This window comes from Oncorhynchus kisutch, linkage group LG17 (assembly GCF_002021735.2).
Source record: "Oncorhynchus kisutch isolate 150728-3 linkage group LG17, Okis_V2, whole genome shotgun sequence".
Lineage (NCBI taxonomy): Eukaryota > Metazoa > Chordata > Actinopteri > Salmoniformes > Salmonidae > Oncorhynchus > Oncorhynchus kisutch.
In genome coordinates, this window is record NC_034190.2 from 68,852,534 (window position 1) to 68,867,894 (window position 15,361).

Genomic DNA, 15,361 nt, shown 5'->3' on the forward strand with positions numbered 1-15,361 from the left:
AGTAGTTGGTCTGCAACAACAACAACATAGTCATGGGAAAACATCCACACTACACATGAATGTGCTTTTTGTCCATCTTTAGTATGTTCCTATGCCTGACCCTTTCTACAGGGTTCAGTGAGACTCAGTGAGGGATGCTCTCTAAAATATGTATGTTGGTCAGCATGGATAAAGACAGTTTGAAGTTCTCTCTTCTCTGACACTAAGCTTATTTTCAGTTCCAATGTTCTCCGCAGGCTGAATAACAGGGGCCTCTGCAGGGGGTGAAACCAATGAGCTCACCACCATGGATAAATGTCAACACTTCCTCCGGATGGACATTAAGAGCCTTGAGAAATCCTGTGAAAAATTTGTGTTGTTCATAAGCATGGCTTAACATTTCATCAAAAATGATTGCTTATGGGTACCTTCATGTGTGTAAAATATTACTCTTCACATATTTTTTATTAATAGATTTTAGATGTGTATGAAAATGTTTTTTTTTTGCAACACTATATTTCCATTTCATAGCTGGAAATCGATGTTTGCATACATTTTATTTGTATATTTGTCTCACCTAGCTATCTTAAGATGAATGCACTTACTGTAAGTCGCTCTGGATAAGAACATCAGCTAAATGACAAAAATGTAACATTTAAATATTTCATATACAGATCTCATTTTACTGAATTGCATTATTATTATTTTTAATAGTAATGTCACATGTATCATTTGTAGTTTTCTTAATTAAAAATGTAGTTATTTTTACATTTGACTGTGTAAATCCTAGCAGTACTTCTTATTTCTCTGAGAGTGAGGTGGATATATAGCATTTTTTCTTTTAAATGACCCTGAAGAAGGCACAGTGATGCTGAAACATTGGTGTTTTTTTATCCAATAAATTACTAGGAGGTTATACATGTGGAGTGTGCAACTCTCTTTGTTTTTATCTCTCTGAAATGAAACCATCAAGTGGTTTTTCACCATATGGCTCTGTAAGATTGTAACGCTAGTGACACACTAGTTTGGTTTGCACATACTGACAATTACGGCATATTTAAAATATATTTATTTATTACCACAGCTTTTCCCACAGAGATTAAATTACTCCATTAATTAGTTCTCCCTGTATAGTTCCCTGCTTCAAATGTCCGTAGGGAGAGGAGTCTGTATGTATAGACTTGTATACAGCATATGACATTTCTGGAGTAATTTACATCAACTTTAAACATAAGATGTACTTATTGTGGGTCAACAGAGGACACCACTTACCACAATAAGGCCTTACTAAAGTAAGAAAGTATTTGGGGTCATTGTCCTTGTCATGCCCTGTCCTCCTAATAATCCTCAAAGGGCCTCAGTCAGTACTTTCATTACACTCTCAGAAAAAAAGGGTTCCAAAATGGTTCCTCGGCTTTCCCCATAAGATAACTATTTTTGGTTCAAAGTAGAAAATAATTTTGGTTTTAGGTAAAAAACATGTTTTGGTTCAATATTGAAACCTCTGTGGAAAAAGTACTTCATGGAACACAAAAGGGTTATTCAAAAGGTTCTATGGGGACAGCTGAAGAACCATTTTAGGTTATAGACAGTACCTTTTTTTCCTAAGAGTTTATAAAGTGGGCTTGGATGTCTGGTCTGGTGGGTTAGCATTGTTGATGCAGCTGAGGCATATAGTGCTGGTTTGATGTGTTGGTTGGCAGGCAGGGGGTGGTGGACACGTTTGTGAAAGCTGCCCTTGGGTGACTGTCAAAGCTGGACCCAGAAAGTGGACGAGTGTCCCTGGTTCACCCATGGACATCTGCTCAACGTTTATTTACTCAACACTTCACCCCCCCCCCCCCCCAAGAAAACCCTCTCAGCATGGGGCGAGAGTAGGTTAGCTACTGAGGGTGATGTTGTTTATGAATAGGTTTAGACCCAATCACATTGAGAAATTTCATTTGACAAAAAAATTAATAAATTAATGAATTGTTAATTATATATTATATTATTGTTAAGCCTATATTATTTTATGAAATTATATGCCTATTGTGTGTCAGCAATGTTAGCTAATTGTTTTACTCAAATTTGAAGGGTGGTTGCACATTGGCATTTAGGCTATGCAGTGTTTAGTAAAAGCTCTCCACCTTATGGACTACAGCTCCAGTATCCAATGGGCTAACAGAAGCTATTTGTGCCACTGAGAGAAACAGTAGGCCTACTCTCTCAAAATTCTCAGCCTCCAAAATTCTGTTTGTAATCAATTCTGGAGATAAGCAATGAATCAATACATATAAATAAACAATGATTTATCATGTTATACATTCACTATTTGGCAAGCAACAACATGATCACACATTTAGCATATACATTACTGTCTATTCATCTTTCGTGGACAGACACACTTGACATAATGAGGGGAGATTTTAGTTATTGGTTTCGGAGATTAACTGTCTGAACTCCTTGTAAACCCTTCTCAAGCCCCATTAGTGATCATGTAAAGTAGAAAATTGTAAAAATAAACGAACTTTAAAATGTGATATGCATATGCAATAATAACATGTAATAGCTTAATAATAATTAACATGAGGATCTTATGATATAATAATATGAATACTTTATTTTTCACAAACAATAATAGCCTCTCGTTATTACCATTACTAGGCCTGTTATGTTTTATTTCAATATACAACTAAAATACTTTCAATACAATTAAATAGTAAGAAAAAGTACAGGCAATTACAAAATGTATTATGAAATATTCGCTTTTACTGTATAGCCTAGGCTGCAGCCTACATCTCGATTGGAGGCTGAACATTGTATGGCTTGAACAACTCCTCCCATCCAGCTATAAGAGCTCGGTGGGTCAGAATACTATGGAGAGATGCTCAAGACATTGAACAAACACGTGGTCTGACGAAAACGAGACATTTCAAAAGCAACAACTCCTTGAAACTATAATTAGGCCTACACATTAGAGACATAGGCCTCGTCTACATTAGGTCACCAAAATGCATGCATAGAACAGTCCCTCGTTTGGGGTTTCTCCTCTTTTTCTTGGGCCATCGTTTTAGAGGCCCAGAACCAAAACATTTCGATGATGACCTTTGCCATGCTGCGGCCAATGGCGACTCATATGATCAGCTACCCAGACCTGGGTATGATGTCCGAGGCCGAGGATAACCGCAGTGAGAGCGACGGTAGCTCGGATCAGAGCTATGGATGCTGCGTCTCCGCTGACAAACGTCGGAGGATTTCCAGAAAATCGGGAGGCAGCGGTGTTGTAATAGTGAAACAGCGGAACGCAGCCAATGCCAGGGAGCGCGACCGTACACAAAGCGTCAACTCGGCATTTACTGCACTCCGGACTCTTATACCCACTGAGCCCGTGGACAGAAAGCTCTCCAAGATTGAGACGCTTCACTTGGCATCCAGCTATATCTCCCACCTCGCCAACACCCTGCTGCTCGGAGACGGGAATGGAGATGGACAACCTTGTCTTGGCGCGGTTTACTTGCAAGGAGAAAGCGGTCGAAAGCAGCCTCGCACCATCTGTACCTTCTGTTTGAGCAACCAAAGAAAGCGGGTAATTTTATGCGTTTCTTAAATCCTATTCTGCACAAGAGAAAAAAGTTTAGGTCAGCGTAGAAAATAATAGTTTGAAAACATGACCAAAGGTGAGCCAAATACGCGATCAATTAGTGTCTCTAGGCACACGACTATTGCACTGTTGTCATATGTTGCAATTATTTGTTTTGAATGCCATTCCGAAGTCAAAGGAATAAATATGATGTGCTATATATTCTGTTTCGAGATGTGCTCGTAGCGCGCGCATAAAAGGAAACTTTTATGCACATTTTCTCAGGAGCGCATTGATGCATTTCAAATTGAGGGGCCACAAGTTATAGTCATTTATTTTTTACAATGTATTTTAATTACATGTGTTATTCAGTGTGCTAAGATGACGCCTGTTTCTTCCACTGCTAATGTTTCAAGTAATATCCTTTTTGAAGAATAAGATATTTAGAATATAGGATGGTCTATTATTCTGAAAAAGAAAACATTCATTGTTTGCATGTTTTTAAGTGGATGCAAATGTATGTCTAATGCAATATTCAATACACCTTTATTACAGATTATTATTACATTTATGTAATGTACTAGTTATAAACAAAGTTATTGTAGCTTGTACTGTATCGTCATCATCATCATCATCATCATCATCATCATCATCATCATCATCATCATCATTATTATTATAATTATTGTCATATACTTTATACATTATAATATTGTTGTTGCTGTTGTTGTTGCGGTTGTTGTTGCTGCTGCTGCTTGGAGTTGTACTGATATACAGTGCCAAGTGGAAATTGTTCACTTCTCTGTTGTCCCCTAAAATGTTCTTTTTTTTCCTCCAGATTAATGATGGCAAAGAGATGCGGGGTATTGGTTCACTGAGGATGAGCCGCAGATAGAAGACCAGACAATAAACCACAGCAACCAGAACCACAACTCCCCATTCACAACTCAGGGAACACTGAAAGCCGGTCATAACAGAACCATATTCATCATCCTGGAGAATATGTTACCAGAGACTATTTATACTTGAGGGAAAGGCAATGGAACAAAACAAGGCCTAATATGTGAAGCCTTTAGAAAATGCAGTGCATTTATTGATAGAGAATTTATAGATTTTTATATCTGTGTGATATTTGTGTTGTACATGTATTACATTTTGAAATAAAATATATTTTTTATCTAAATTAAATTTCCCCTTCTAAGCATTAGTTTTCTTTCCTTTGAACTTCATGTATGTCGATTTCTTCTCTATCGTTACAGTTCTGTCTATTTTCAATCAAAAGTGAATTAAAAGACACTCAATCATATGGCATACCAAATCAGTTGATTCCTTGTCTAGTTCATTGCCAGCCACAGAAAGAAAGGATTAGAGATTAGAGACAGATTGGAGGATTTTTCAGTGCTTCTTATTTCTATCGCTAAGGATTTTCTCATGGCAACCTCTGTCAGAGCAGGGAACAGGCAGTCAGTCAGGATACAATGCTAAAATGTTATAAGAAAATGTTACTTGACTAAAACAACATTTACAATTAAAGCATGTAGGGTAGCGTATTGATTGCAAACAAAAATATATATATGTTAAACTACACTATAAAACCTTTGGAGGTAGTACAGATGTAGCATCTTCATTTGAGCCAGTTTGCTACAGCAGGACAATAATCCTGCAGCAACAGGAAATGTGAAATATTATGTGGATTACAATGAATTTACATTTTTGTAGGGGTTGACACATTTTTCGTAAGGAAAAATCAACTTCAGAAGTCTTGTTAAACCTCAAATACACTACAAGTCTTACATTTGCTGCATTGCAGGAAAGTTCTCCTGCAACAGGGTGATCAAATTAAGATCCTACATCTGTATTTTTATTTCTTTTTATTTCACCTTTATTTAACCAGGTAGGCCAGTTGAGAACAAGTTCTCATTTACAACTGCGACTTGGCCAAGATAAAGCAATAGCACAAACAACACAGTTACACATGGGATAAACAAACATATAGTCAATAACACAATAGAACAATCTATATACAGTGTGTGCAAATGTAGTAAGAGTAAAAGTTACCATATAAGGAAAATGCATGTATGTGTGTGTACTGTATGGTCCAAGAGCATTTACTGCATTCAAAACAAAACAATTGGAAAAACTGTCCAAAAGTTTGAGAGTACAAAATACATTTAAATATCCTCAAGAGGATGAACCTGGGAGCCATGGTTTTCAAGCTGGATGCATGTCCAAGAGGCATGCCAATGAATACTTGAATGGCAGGTTTATTTTGTCTTGACAGTTAAACAAGAAAGAGAAGGAGAAAGGAGCCATCTACATCTTAAAAAACAAGATCATGGATAAACCTCTCAAAATGTATTTACTCTAAAGTACCTACGGTATATGAAAGTGTCATAACATACAGACATACAGTGACGTTTTATCTGGATATCCTTAATAAGATTTTAATCCAAGTTGTATTTCAGTCTTAGTCGTAAGCCCTGTTTATACCTTGTGCTAACATCAACTCAAATTTGATTTGTCACATGCTCCGAATACAACAGATACCTTACCGTTAAATGCTTACTTACAAGCCCATAACCAACAATAAAGGTTCAAGAAAGAGTTAAGGAAATATATACTAAATAAACTAAAGTAAAAATAGTCAAATTAAAATGAAAGTAACAAAATAAAAGTAACAATGACGAGGCTATGTACAGGGGGTACCGATACCGAGTCAATGTGCGGTGGTCCAGGTTTGTCGAGTTATTTTGTACATGTAGGTAAGGGTAAAGCGATAATAAACAGTGAGTAGCAGCAGTGTAAAAACAAAGGGAGGGGTCCGGGTGGCCATATGATTAATTGTTCAGCAGTCTTATGGCTTGAGGGTAGAAGCTGTTAAGGAGCCTGTTGGTCCTAGACTTGACACTCCGGTAAAGCTTGCCGTGAGGTAGCAGAGAGAATAGTCTATGACCTGGGTGGCACGCATCTTGTGTCCTGATCATGTCAACTTTCTGATTGTGCCCACATTTTCAGACAGGTGTAGACGATTAAAAGACATATTGTGAACTGATTTTGATCAGATCTTTTAAGTGTAAACAGACAAGATCAGGATTAAGGACGCATGTCAGCGGCAAGTATAAAGAGAGCTTAAAAATCAGGGACTCAATCTAAAAATTATCTTCTCTTTCTCTTTCTCTTTCTCTTTCTCTTTCTCTTTCTCTTTCTCTTTCTTTCTCTTTCTCTTTCTCTTTCTCTTTCTCTTTCTTTCTTTCTCTCTCTCTCTCTCTCTCTCTCTCTCTCTCTCTCTCTCTCTCTCTCTCTCTCTCTCTCTCTCTCTCTCTCTCTCTCTCTCTCGTGATTCTCATTCCATTGTTTGCAATAGCTTTTCCAAGAAGTTGTTTGTGAATTCTGCAGAGCCTTAGCTAAGGATCAGGGTTTCTTGTGTCATTGACTGGTGTGTTCTTGCAAATCTCACGGTTGCTTTATTTGAAGTCTGCTATCAATTAGTCACGACAAATAGTAGCCTGCACTCTGCTCCGAGACACTGACACAGCTGTTGGGATGTCAGAGGTATAAATTACTCCAGTGAACCCAATGGAGGAGGAGGGAGGTTAAGAGGTTGGAGGTCTTTGTGGAGCAAGAGGCTAAAGTGGAAGGAGACCTTGTTGATTTGAAGTCACAGTTCGGGCCATGCTGTTGAAATATAGGAATAGTCTTCACGTGGTATTGGGATATTGTACCCTAATGCCGTGCCCTGGTTAAGTTTGAATCTGTTCCGCATCTCTCTATCTTTGCATGAACTCTAAACTTTAGGCTATCAAGAGAGATATTTCCAAGGACGGTTCCATATGTTGGTTTCAGCAGGCAGAGACTAGACACATAGACACACAAACTCAGTGCTCACACTTGCTCCTATCTAGGATCACTTTGAATGAGATTGCAGATGGATCAGAGTGCAGCAGAGCCTCCTATGGTTAAGGAAGGATCCCTGTTGTTAGACAGGGTACATGGAAAGTACATTTCTAGCCAGTAAACGGTCCAGGCAGGTTGGGGGTCCGGGTCCAAGTCCATCTCCTCTCCTCCTCCCCCCACCTGCCCTGTCAGTGACTAATTAGAATTTGCTGTGCTCAGCCCCTCGTGCTCTGGGCCCAGGCCTCCCCAAATGGCTCCCCTGAGGCTCCCTCCAGCAGGAAGATGTCACAGAGGCACAGGAAGAAAAAACACGCACAGCTGACCTCTTGGAACTACTCTCTGTGCGGCAGGCCTTGGGTCAGCAGCAGTCTTGACATCATCCGGCAGTGGGACCCAGATGTACGGCTCCCTGCGGTAATGCCTGAATGAACGAAAAAGTGTGTTTTCAAACCAACAAATTCCACAGGCTTTTCCAGGGATGACAGGGAGAAATTGATGATAACCCATTAGAGGGAACAGGAGAAAAGCATAGGCAGCAGAATAAGAAAGTCCACTGTAGATGTGGTTTAATTTGTATGAAAAACGGGCAAGGATGTACCTGCCTTGGGGACCTACAGGGGAAGTTCAATATTTTATTTTGTGTTGGGGCCTCGGATACTTGTATCTCTCCACTGCCCCCCCCCCCCAAAAAAAAGATTTCCTACAGGAAGACTTTCAGCAGGGGTGAAATGGAGCTAGACAGCACTTCCACCTCCTCTCACTTTGACAACTGAGATGAAAAATGGCCTGCATATGTGTTCTATTGTTTGTGAAGGAGAGGGGAAAAAACTGTAGAAAAGCACTCAGTCACTTTCAGCAAAATCTTTTTCAGTGATTTTACTGTAAGAAGTGATTATTTTTGCAGTTGATTTGTATAGATATAACTTATGTCAACTCAAACACTTTAGTCATCATGCATAACTACAGTGGAATCTCCACAAAAGCAAGGGGCACAGAAAACTTGACTAAAACCAGACACAGCTTTCTCCTATTGGTGTAGCTTGGGTTCAAGCGTGTCATATGAACGTCAGTTAATCAACCTTTCTATGAAAGTTAATATGGCAGCAGTTTAGTGAAATGGGACAGAATTGTATGGGTGGCACACATCATAGGGCTGGAATGGAGAGCTTTTACCTAACACTTATGAAGAGAGCAATTTTCATCATACTTATGAACTCGGACTGAAGGACTGAAGGAGAACTGAGGAGGACATCGGGAATACAGAGCATGCAATCAGGTACTATTATCATAAGGATGCACAATCAGGTGGATAAAGAGAGTTACCCCCCAAACAATGGCGTGTTATCAGTTCTGGTGAATACCATTATCCAGATGTAGGATCTTAATTTGAGCCAGTTTGCTACAGCAGTAAAATAATCCTGCAGCAACAGGCAATGTGAATTATTATGTGGATTATAATTAATGGTATTTTTTTTGTAAGGGTTGATACATCTTACGTTAAAGCAAATCAAGTCTGACAAGGCTTTTTAAAGGCTTCTAAAAATTAACCTTGAATACGCAAACATTTGCATTTCCTGCTAAGCAGGAAAATTCTCAGCAACATCAGAGTGATCAAATTAAGATCTGTAGGAGTCCAGTATATTAAAAACAAAAATAACTTTTTGTGTATGGACCACTCTGATATATAATCATCTCCCCCACAAGAAAAACTAAAACATTTGATCCAGAAAAGGGTAGGAAGTGCAGGGTTATTTCAACACCATAAGCACATGCCCCAATTCCCTGCCATGTGCTTACCTCCAGACATGTGTAATCCAGAGGGCCTTGCTAAAGTGCTCTAGCTGAAAAAACAGTGTGCAGGGCTAATATGTTAATCACATCCTCTCCAAGCAGGCCCACAGCGTGAAATAAACACTATTTCACAATATTTCAAATACCCATTGACAAGGGAGATGTCCCTTTGCTCAACCTGCATGTCAGAGATATTAATGGCTGTCAGACATGCGTTTTTGGCTCTCCCATTCAGAGATTTGGATGTACCCCCTTCACTTCTAATCTTTTATGACAAACTTTTCCGGAGAAGAAGGAGGAATTCTGTCTGACCATGCAGATGAGGTTTTGCAGGAGATGGGCTGCCTGAATAACAGGTCATGTCTGTAGCAGTACCCTCCCATGAGCATATTTACACAGGAATCATTGTTTTCATTTGCTGCTGAGCTTGGCAGGTGGGGTTGTAGTGTGTGTGTGTGTGTGTGTGTGTGTGTGTGTGTGTGTGTGTGTGTGTGTGTGTGTGTGTGTGTGTGTGTGTGTGTGTGTGTGTGTGTGTGTGTGTGTGTGTGTGTGTGTGTGTGTGTGTGTGTGTGTGTGTGTGTGTGTGTGTGTGTGTGTGTGTGTGTGTTGAGGGGGTGGAGGGGAAAAGCAGAGGAATTCCCAGAGAAGGTTATTGCGGAACAATACAGGCTATCCTAGTGTTGCTTTACTCTGGCACGGGTTGCTGTGACCCACCCTCAGTATCCAGGCCCAGAGGCAGAGGTGAGAAGTTGGCAACAGTCACTCCAAGACAATGCTTTCTTGTAAAAACAATCGTGCAATGTGAGACAGGCTTGTGTGTGCTCACACTGACCTGTTAAAAATATGAAGCAATTTAATCCTCATCAAATGATGAACTATTATGAAAGAGGCTGTTTATTTTCCATGTCAGCAAAATGATGAGTCGGTGAGTTGGGAGTAGAACTTGGCTTAGACCAAGATGATGATGTCATACTGTCTGCCACACAAGTAACATGGTTGGAGTATTTCATGAAACAATTTGTATCTTCTAATGTGAAAATGTAGTAAAAGTTTTGCATGAGCTGCAAGAAATGTGTTTCAGACAATGTTTACATGTCTTGCGAGACCAGGATGGTGTGTGTGTGTGTCACATGGGAAAGTGTCCCAGCTGTGTGAGGTGCTAGGCCTGCTGGAAAACTAGAGAGGAACCATTGGCTTATTTCATTGCAGCACAAAGGCAAACACTCAGAGGATATCCTCAATCAGGGGCCAGAGAGTGAGCAATGAACAACCTCGTTGACAGAAACATGGAGCCCTACACTTGCAGCTGGGCACCCTAACAACCTTGGGGATTAACTGTAGTTTGCAACACTCTGGAAGTAGTACAGTACAGAATATGGAGGATCAGGTTAAAACTTTCCACCCCCCAAAAAACACAGACACAGTCACTCCTTCTGGAAATTTAGCAATGACTGTTTTTATACAGTTTTTAAACTTACTACATCGATATTTTTTAAATGTTTGGGAATTCTCCTTTGCAGCAGTTGAGAGGATGTCCTCTGTTTTGCACACACTGAAATATTGTATCAGTTGCAGCACATTCCACAGCACTTGAATAAGATGCGTCCTACTGACCATAACATCAGAACACCTGGACGTTGGCATGGTCCAACAAGGGAAAGATTATTTTGACAGTGTTACTAGCCTCATCATCAAAATAATTGGGAACATATTTGTTAGACCAAGTGGATTGGAATATTCCATTCTACTTTATAGCAGTACATTTTCTCAAGGCATTGAGCAATATGAAAGCAATTATAACATGACATAACTTTTAAATTACTTAAATCACAAAGAGCCCAATTCTCTCACACACACACACACACACACACACACACACACACACACACACACACACACACACACACACACACACACACACACACACACACACACACACACACACACACACACACACACACACACACACACACACACAAAGAGCCCTTATGAAGGTGCGTAAAGGGCTTTGCAGGTACGGATCCCTAGTACACGCTGAATATGTAATTGTAATGTAATTCAACCTCTGAAATCCCTCCCACTTCCTGGCCAGGAGACTCATGAAGTTTTCATTCAATTGGGTTTTCAATACATTTATCTTAAGTCAATACGTTGTACCTTTAAGTTTTAGAATTTTGTTGACAGACTCAATAGAATTTATCGAGAGAACGGGTTCAGAATATTAGGTATCAATGAAAGAAATCCATCTAAATATAAGCATATTGTCTCTGTTTAAGCACCAATTGGTAGCTTAATTATTTTACATTTTATTTTATTTTCACCTTTATTTACCAGGTAAGCTAGTTGAGAACAAGTTCTCATTTGCAACTGCGACCTGGCCAAGATAAAGCATAGCAGTGTGAACAGACAACACAGAGTTACACATGGAGTAAACAATTAACAAGTCAATAACACAGTAGAAAAAAAGGGGGAGTCTATATACAATGTGTGCAAAAGGCATGAGGAGGTAGGCGAATAATTACAATTTTGAAGATTAACACTGGAGTGATAAATGATCAGATGGTCATGTACAGGTAGAGATATTGGTGTGCAAAAGAGCAGAAAAGTAAATAAATAAAAACAGTATGGGGATGAGGTAGGTAAAAATGGGTGGGCTATTTACCAATAGACTATGTACAACTGCAGCGATCGGTTAGCTGCTCAGATAGCTGATGTTTGAAGTTGGTGAGGGAGATAAAAGTCTCCAACTTCAGCGATTTTTGCTATTTGTTCCAGTCACAGGCAGCAGAGTACTGGAACGAAAGGCGGCCAAATGAGGTGTTGGCTTTAGGGATGATCAGTGAGATACACCTGCTGGAGCGCGTGCTACGGATGGGTGTTGCCATCGTGACCAGTGAACTGAGATAAGGCGGAGCTTTACCTAGCATGGACTTGTAGATGACCTGGAGCCAGTGGGTTTGGCGACGAATATGTAGCGAGGGCCAGCCGACTAGAGCATACAAGTCGCAGTGGTGGGTGGTATAAGGTGCTTTAGTGACAAAACGGATGGCACTGTGATAGACTGCATCCAGTTTGCTGAGTAGAGTGTTGGAAGCCATTTTGTAGATGACATCGCCGAAGTCGAGGATCGGTAGGATAGTCAGTTTTACTAGGGTAAGCTTGGCGGCGTGAGTGAAGGGTATGTAATGAGTATAATGGGAGACAGAGTGCTGGTTTCAAGCGCAGGTTGCAACAGGTGTTTATTTAGTAAAGGACCACAGGAGAAGGCAGGTAGCAGGGTCCAGGGACAGGCAGAAGGTCATACACAGGGAATCCAAAAAGGTAACAGTACAGGCAGGGAAAAAGCTAATAACGTAGTCTGGGAGATCAGGCAAGGGGTTGATGACAGGAAATCAAAAGTACAGTGAGGGAATAGTCAGGGAATAGGTAAAAAAAAACATTGTTAGTGAGAACAGCCAAAAACTATGATACACAGGAGGTCTAATATGGAAATGAATAGCGGTCCGAATAGACTGTGTATCAAAACAAACAATACCTCACAACTAAATACTGTCTGTAAATGACATACAGGTGTGTGAGCGGGTGATCAGTATTCAGGTGATTGGGATCTAGAGAGTGAGCTGCGTTCAGGGGATCTATGTGTTTGAGAGTGTGAGCTGGAAAGTGGGCTGGAAAGTGAGCTGCGTTCAGGAGATCTATTTGATAAAAAATACTCTGATCTCTGGTTAGGGTTAGGATGGTATTCATGAATCATAAAAAAAAAATTTGAACAGCCTTTATGCACGAAATAAAGAAAACAGTGGTTTGGTTCATTCTGAAAATTGCCACTTTCAGTTCTTTAACCCATGGTAATGTTGGAAGATTAGTGTATATACATTTATAATAGGGAGAATAGTGTACAATAGTAGGCTATACCCATGTCTATTTCCCGTACTAACTATAGAACTGGGTTCAAATTGTTACAGATGACTAATTTACCTACTTCTTATCAATAACTCTTACCAAGTTGTAAATTACAGTGCATGGAGAATGGTGTGATGTGTATAGAAAAATAATAAGTACATGCTTTTTCCACTTGGAACCGGAAGGTTCGCTACACCTTATTCATGGTTTCCTAGCATGTAAAGGTGGTGGAATTATTAGGGAAATAAGTAATGGTCAGAATATGGCGTATCAGTAGACACACCTCCGCCACACCTTCATTTATTCCATCTCCACCTAAAACGAATAGTGGGTGAATAGCATGCTATTCTCATGCTTAAATTCAAGGTCAGAATACGCATAAAGAGAAAAGTTTACATTCCTTTTACACATGCTGAAGTCTAGTAGGAATGAGCCTAATAATCCAAATGAACCTATCCAGCATTAAGCAATCATCTCCAAGATCACCACTTCTTACAAATGTATAAACTCTCACAGCTGCCATGACCAGCTTTCAATAGGAAGCGGCCAAGCTTCCGTTGATCTTATTTGGTCCTCAGCAGCAGCTTGCTACACCTCCCTCCCTCCCTGTTGCTCATTGTGTCAGCATCTCCTGAAGAAGGCATTGTTTAATCCAGATGGTTGGAATCCAAAGACCTCACTCTTCCCTTTTCCATAAAGTCAGTTGCCTAATAATAACTCATATATCTCACTACCTCTTTCATCAACAAGAGTGACACATACCAAAAAGGAGAGACAATGGGGAAGTCCTCTGGATGAAAACAACAGGATGAGACAGTCTCTTACTGTATGTGTTTGAAGTGAGCCTGTTGACTGCTCTGTATCATGATAACTCCTGAGTGGAGGGAGTTGGGTTGCTTAGCTTGCTTTCTTGCTGGTATATCAAAGCAAGTTATAAATCCATGGTCTGTATTTTAACTATTGTAAAACGCATTTAATTGAATCAAACACCATTTACACATAACTGCCACATGATGGCATGATATAGCCACTTTTCTCTTTGGCTCTGTCTTTGTGTGTTTTTGTGTGTGTGTGTGTGTGTGTGTGTGTGTGTGTGTGTGTGTGTGTGCACGCATGTGTGCATGCATGCATGGGCATCTGTGACATTTTAGAGAAGAGGAAGCTCTTCTTTCGATTTAAACAGCTCTTTGAAAAAACAAATATATATAGGCTATAACCTAACCTTAGCCTACCTCTCACAACTTCCCACTACCTTTTTTACAATTGTATGATCACCTGCTACTGTAGAGCAGGTCTTCAAGTCATATCTTCTACTGAAGATGCATAAGAGATATCACTATGCTGATTTGGGTTGGGGTAAGTGTGAATTTGCTACATTATTATCATATCGATGGTTTTGACAATGGCCTCATTAAACGCAGGCCTAGAAGGTTGGAAGGTTATTTGCGTCAGAATGTAAAATGAAATATAATTTTCACGTGGGACATAATTGTGAAATAAAAATGTTACAGTTCAAAACAAACTCACTTGCTTCTCACTCTGATTTAAAAGTTGTCTTCTATGTGTTTTTGATTTGTTTGTTACAGCAGTGTATGTGATGGCCAGTTTAGCCCTATCCAATAGTCTACTAATAATCCAAGCAGAATGCAATGAAGATGTCTCTATGAAGTGTGAAGCTGTCCAGGATAAGAGCTATCGATCTGTTACATGGTATAAGGTAGGCTACAGTATTCCATGATAGGTACTGTATTATTAGCTTATCATCAGTGAATATCTCTATTTCAAAGACATTCATTTGGGTATTCGTTGATGATGTGAGCAGGTTATTAGTTAATCTTTTAAATAAAAACATGTATACAATTTTGTACTGTAATGGCAAATATTATTTTTGTATTCGTTTTGACATATTACATATTAAATACAGTATTGTTATTAGGTTAGAGCATTTATTTTCACTGAGAGAAGGCTTAAACAACTCCCTCCTATGAGACATTAAATCTACCCATTGGGCACAGACGTCAGTTCAACTTTTAGTTTTGATTTACACTTGGTTGAGCTGTCAACTAACGTGAATTCAACTTGAAATCAACAAAAAATGTGTTGAAATGACGTGGAAACAACGTTGATTGAACCAGTTTTTGCCCAGTGGGTAATTTGGATCCATTCCTCTGATACAATAACAGAATAGATCAATATAAATACATAATTTTTTTCTCTATATTTAGCTGAACA

The 15,361-nt window shown here is 39.5% G+C and overlaps 1 protein-coding gene across 1 annotated transcript; it reads left to right on the forward strand.

Moving 5' to 3' along the window:
• The first annotated feature begins 2,771 nt into the window (after positions 1–2,771).
• LOC109908693 (transcription factor 15-like) lies at positions 2,772–4,724 on the forward strand. The gene is made up of 2 exons (XM_020507346.2): positions 2,772–3,547; positions 4,380–4,724. Exons 1-2 carry the CDS (start codon positions 3,059–3,061, stop codon positions 4,434–4,436), a joined length of 546 nt encoding a protein of 181 aa, XP_020362935.1. The 5' UTR covers positions 2,772–3,058; the 3' UTR covers positions 4,437–4,724.
• Positions 4,725–15,361: the final 10,637 nt, after the last annotated feature.

What these genes read in the sequence shown, in the direction of transcription:
- LOC109908693 (XM_020507346.2), top strand. Translation starts at nt 3,059, where the DNA reads ATGATGACCTTTGCCATGCTGCGGCCAATGGCGACTCATATGATCAGC. An exon ending in TGAGCAACCAAAGAAAGCGG is followed by an intron (nt 3,548 to 4,379) that starts GTAATTTTATGC and finishes TTTTTCCTCCAG; the next exon opens with ATTAATGATGGCAAAGAGAT.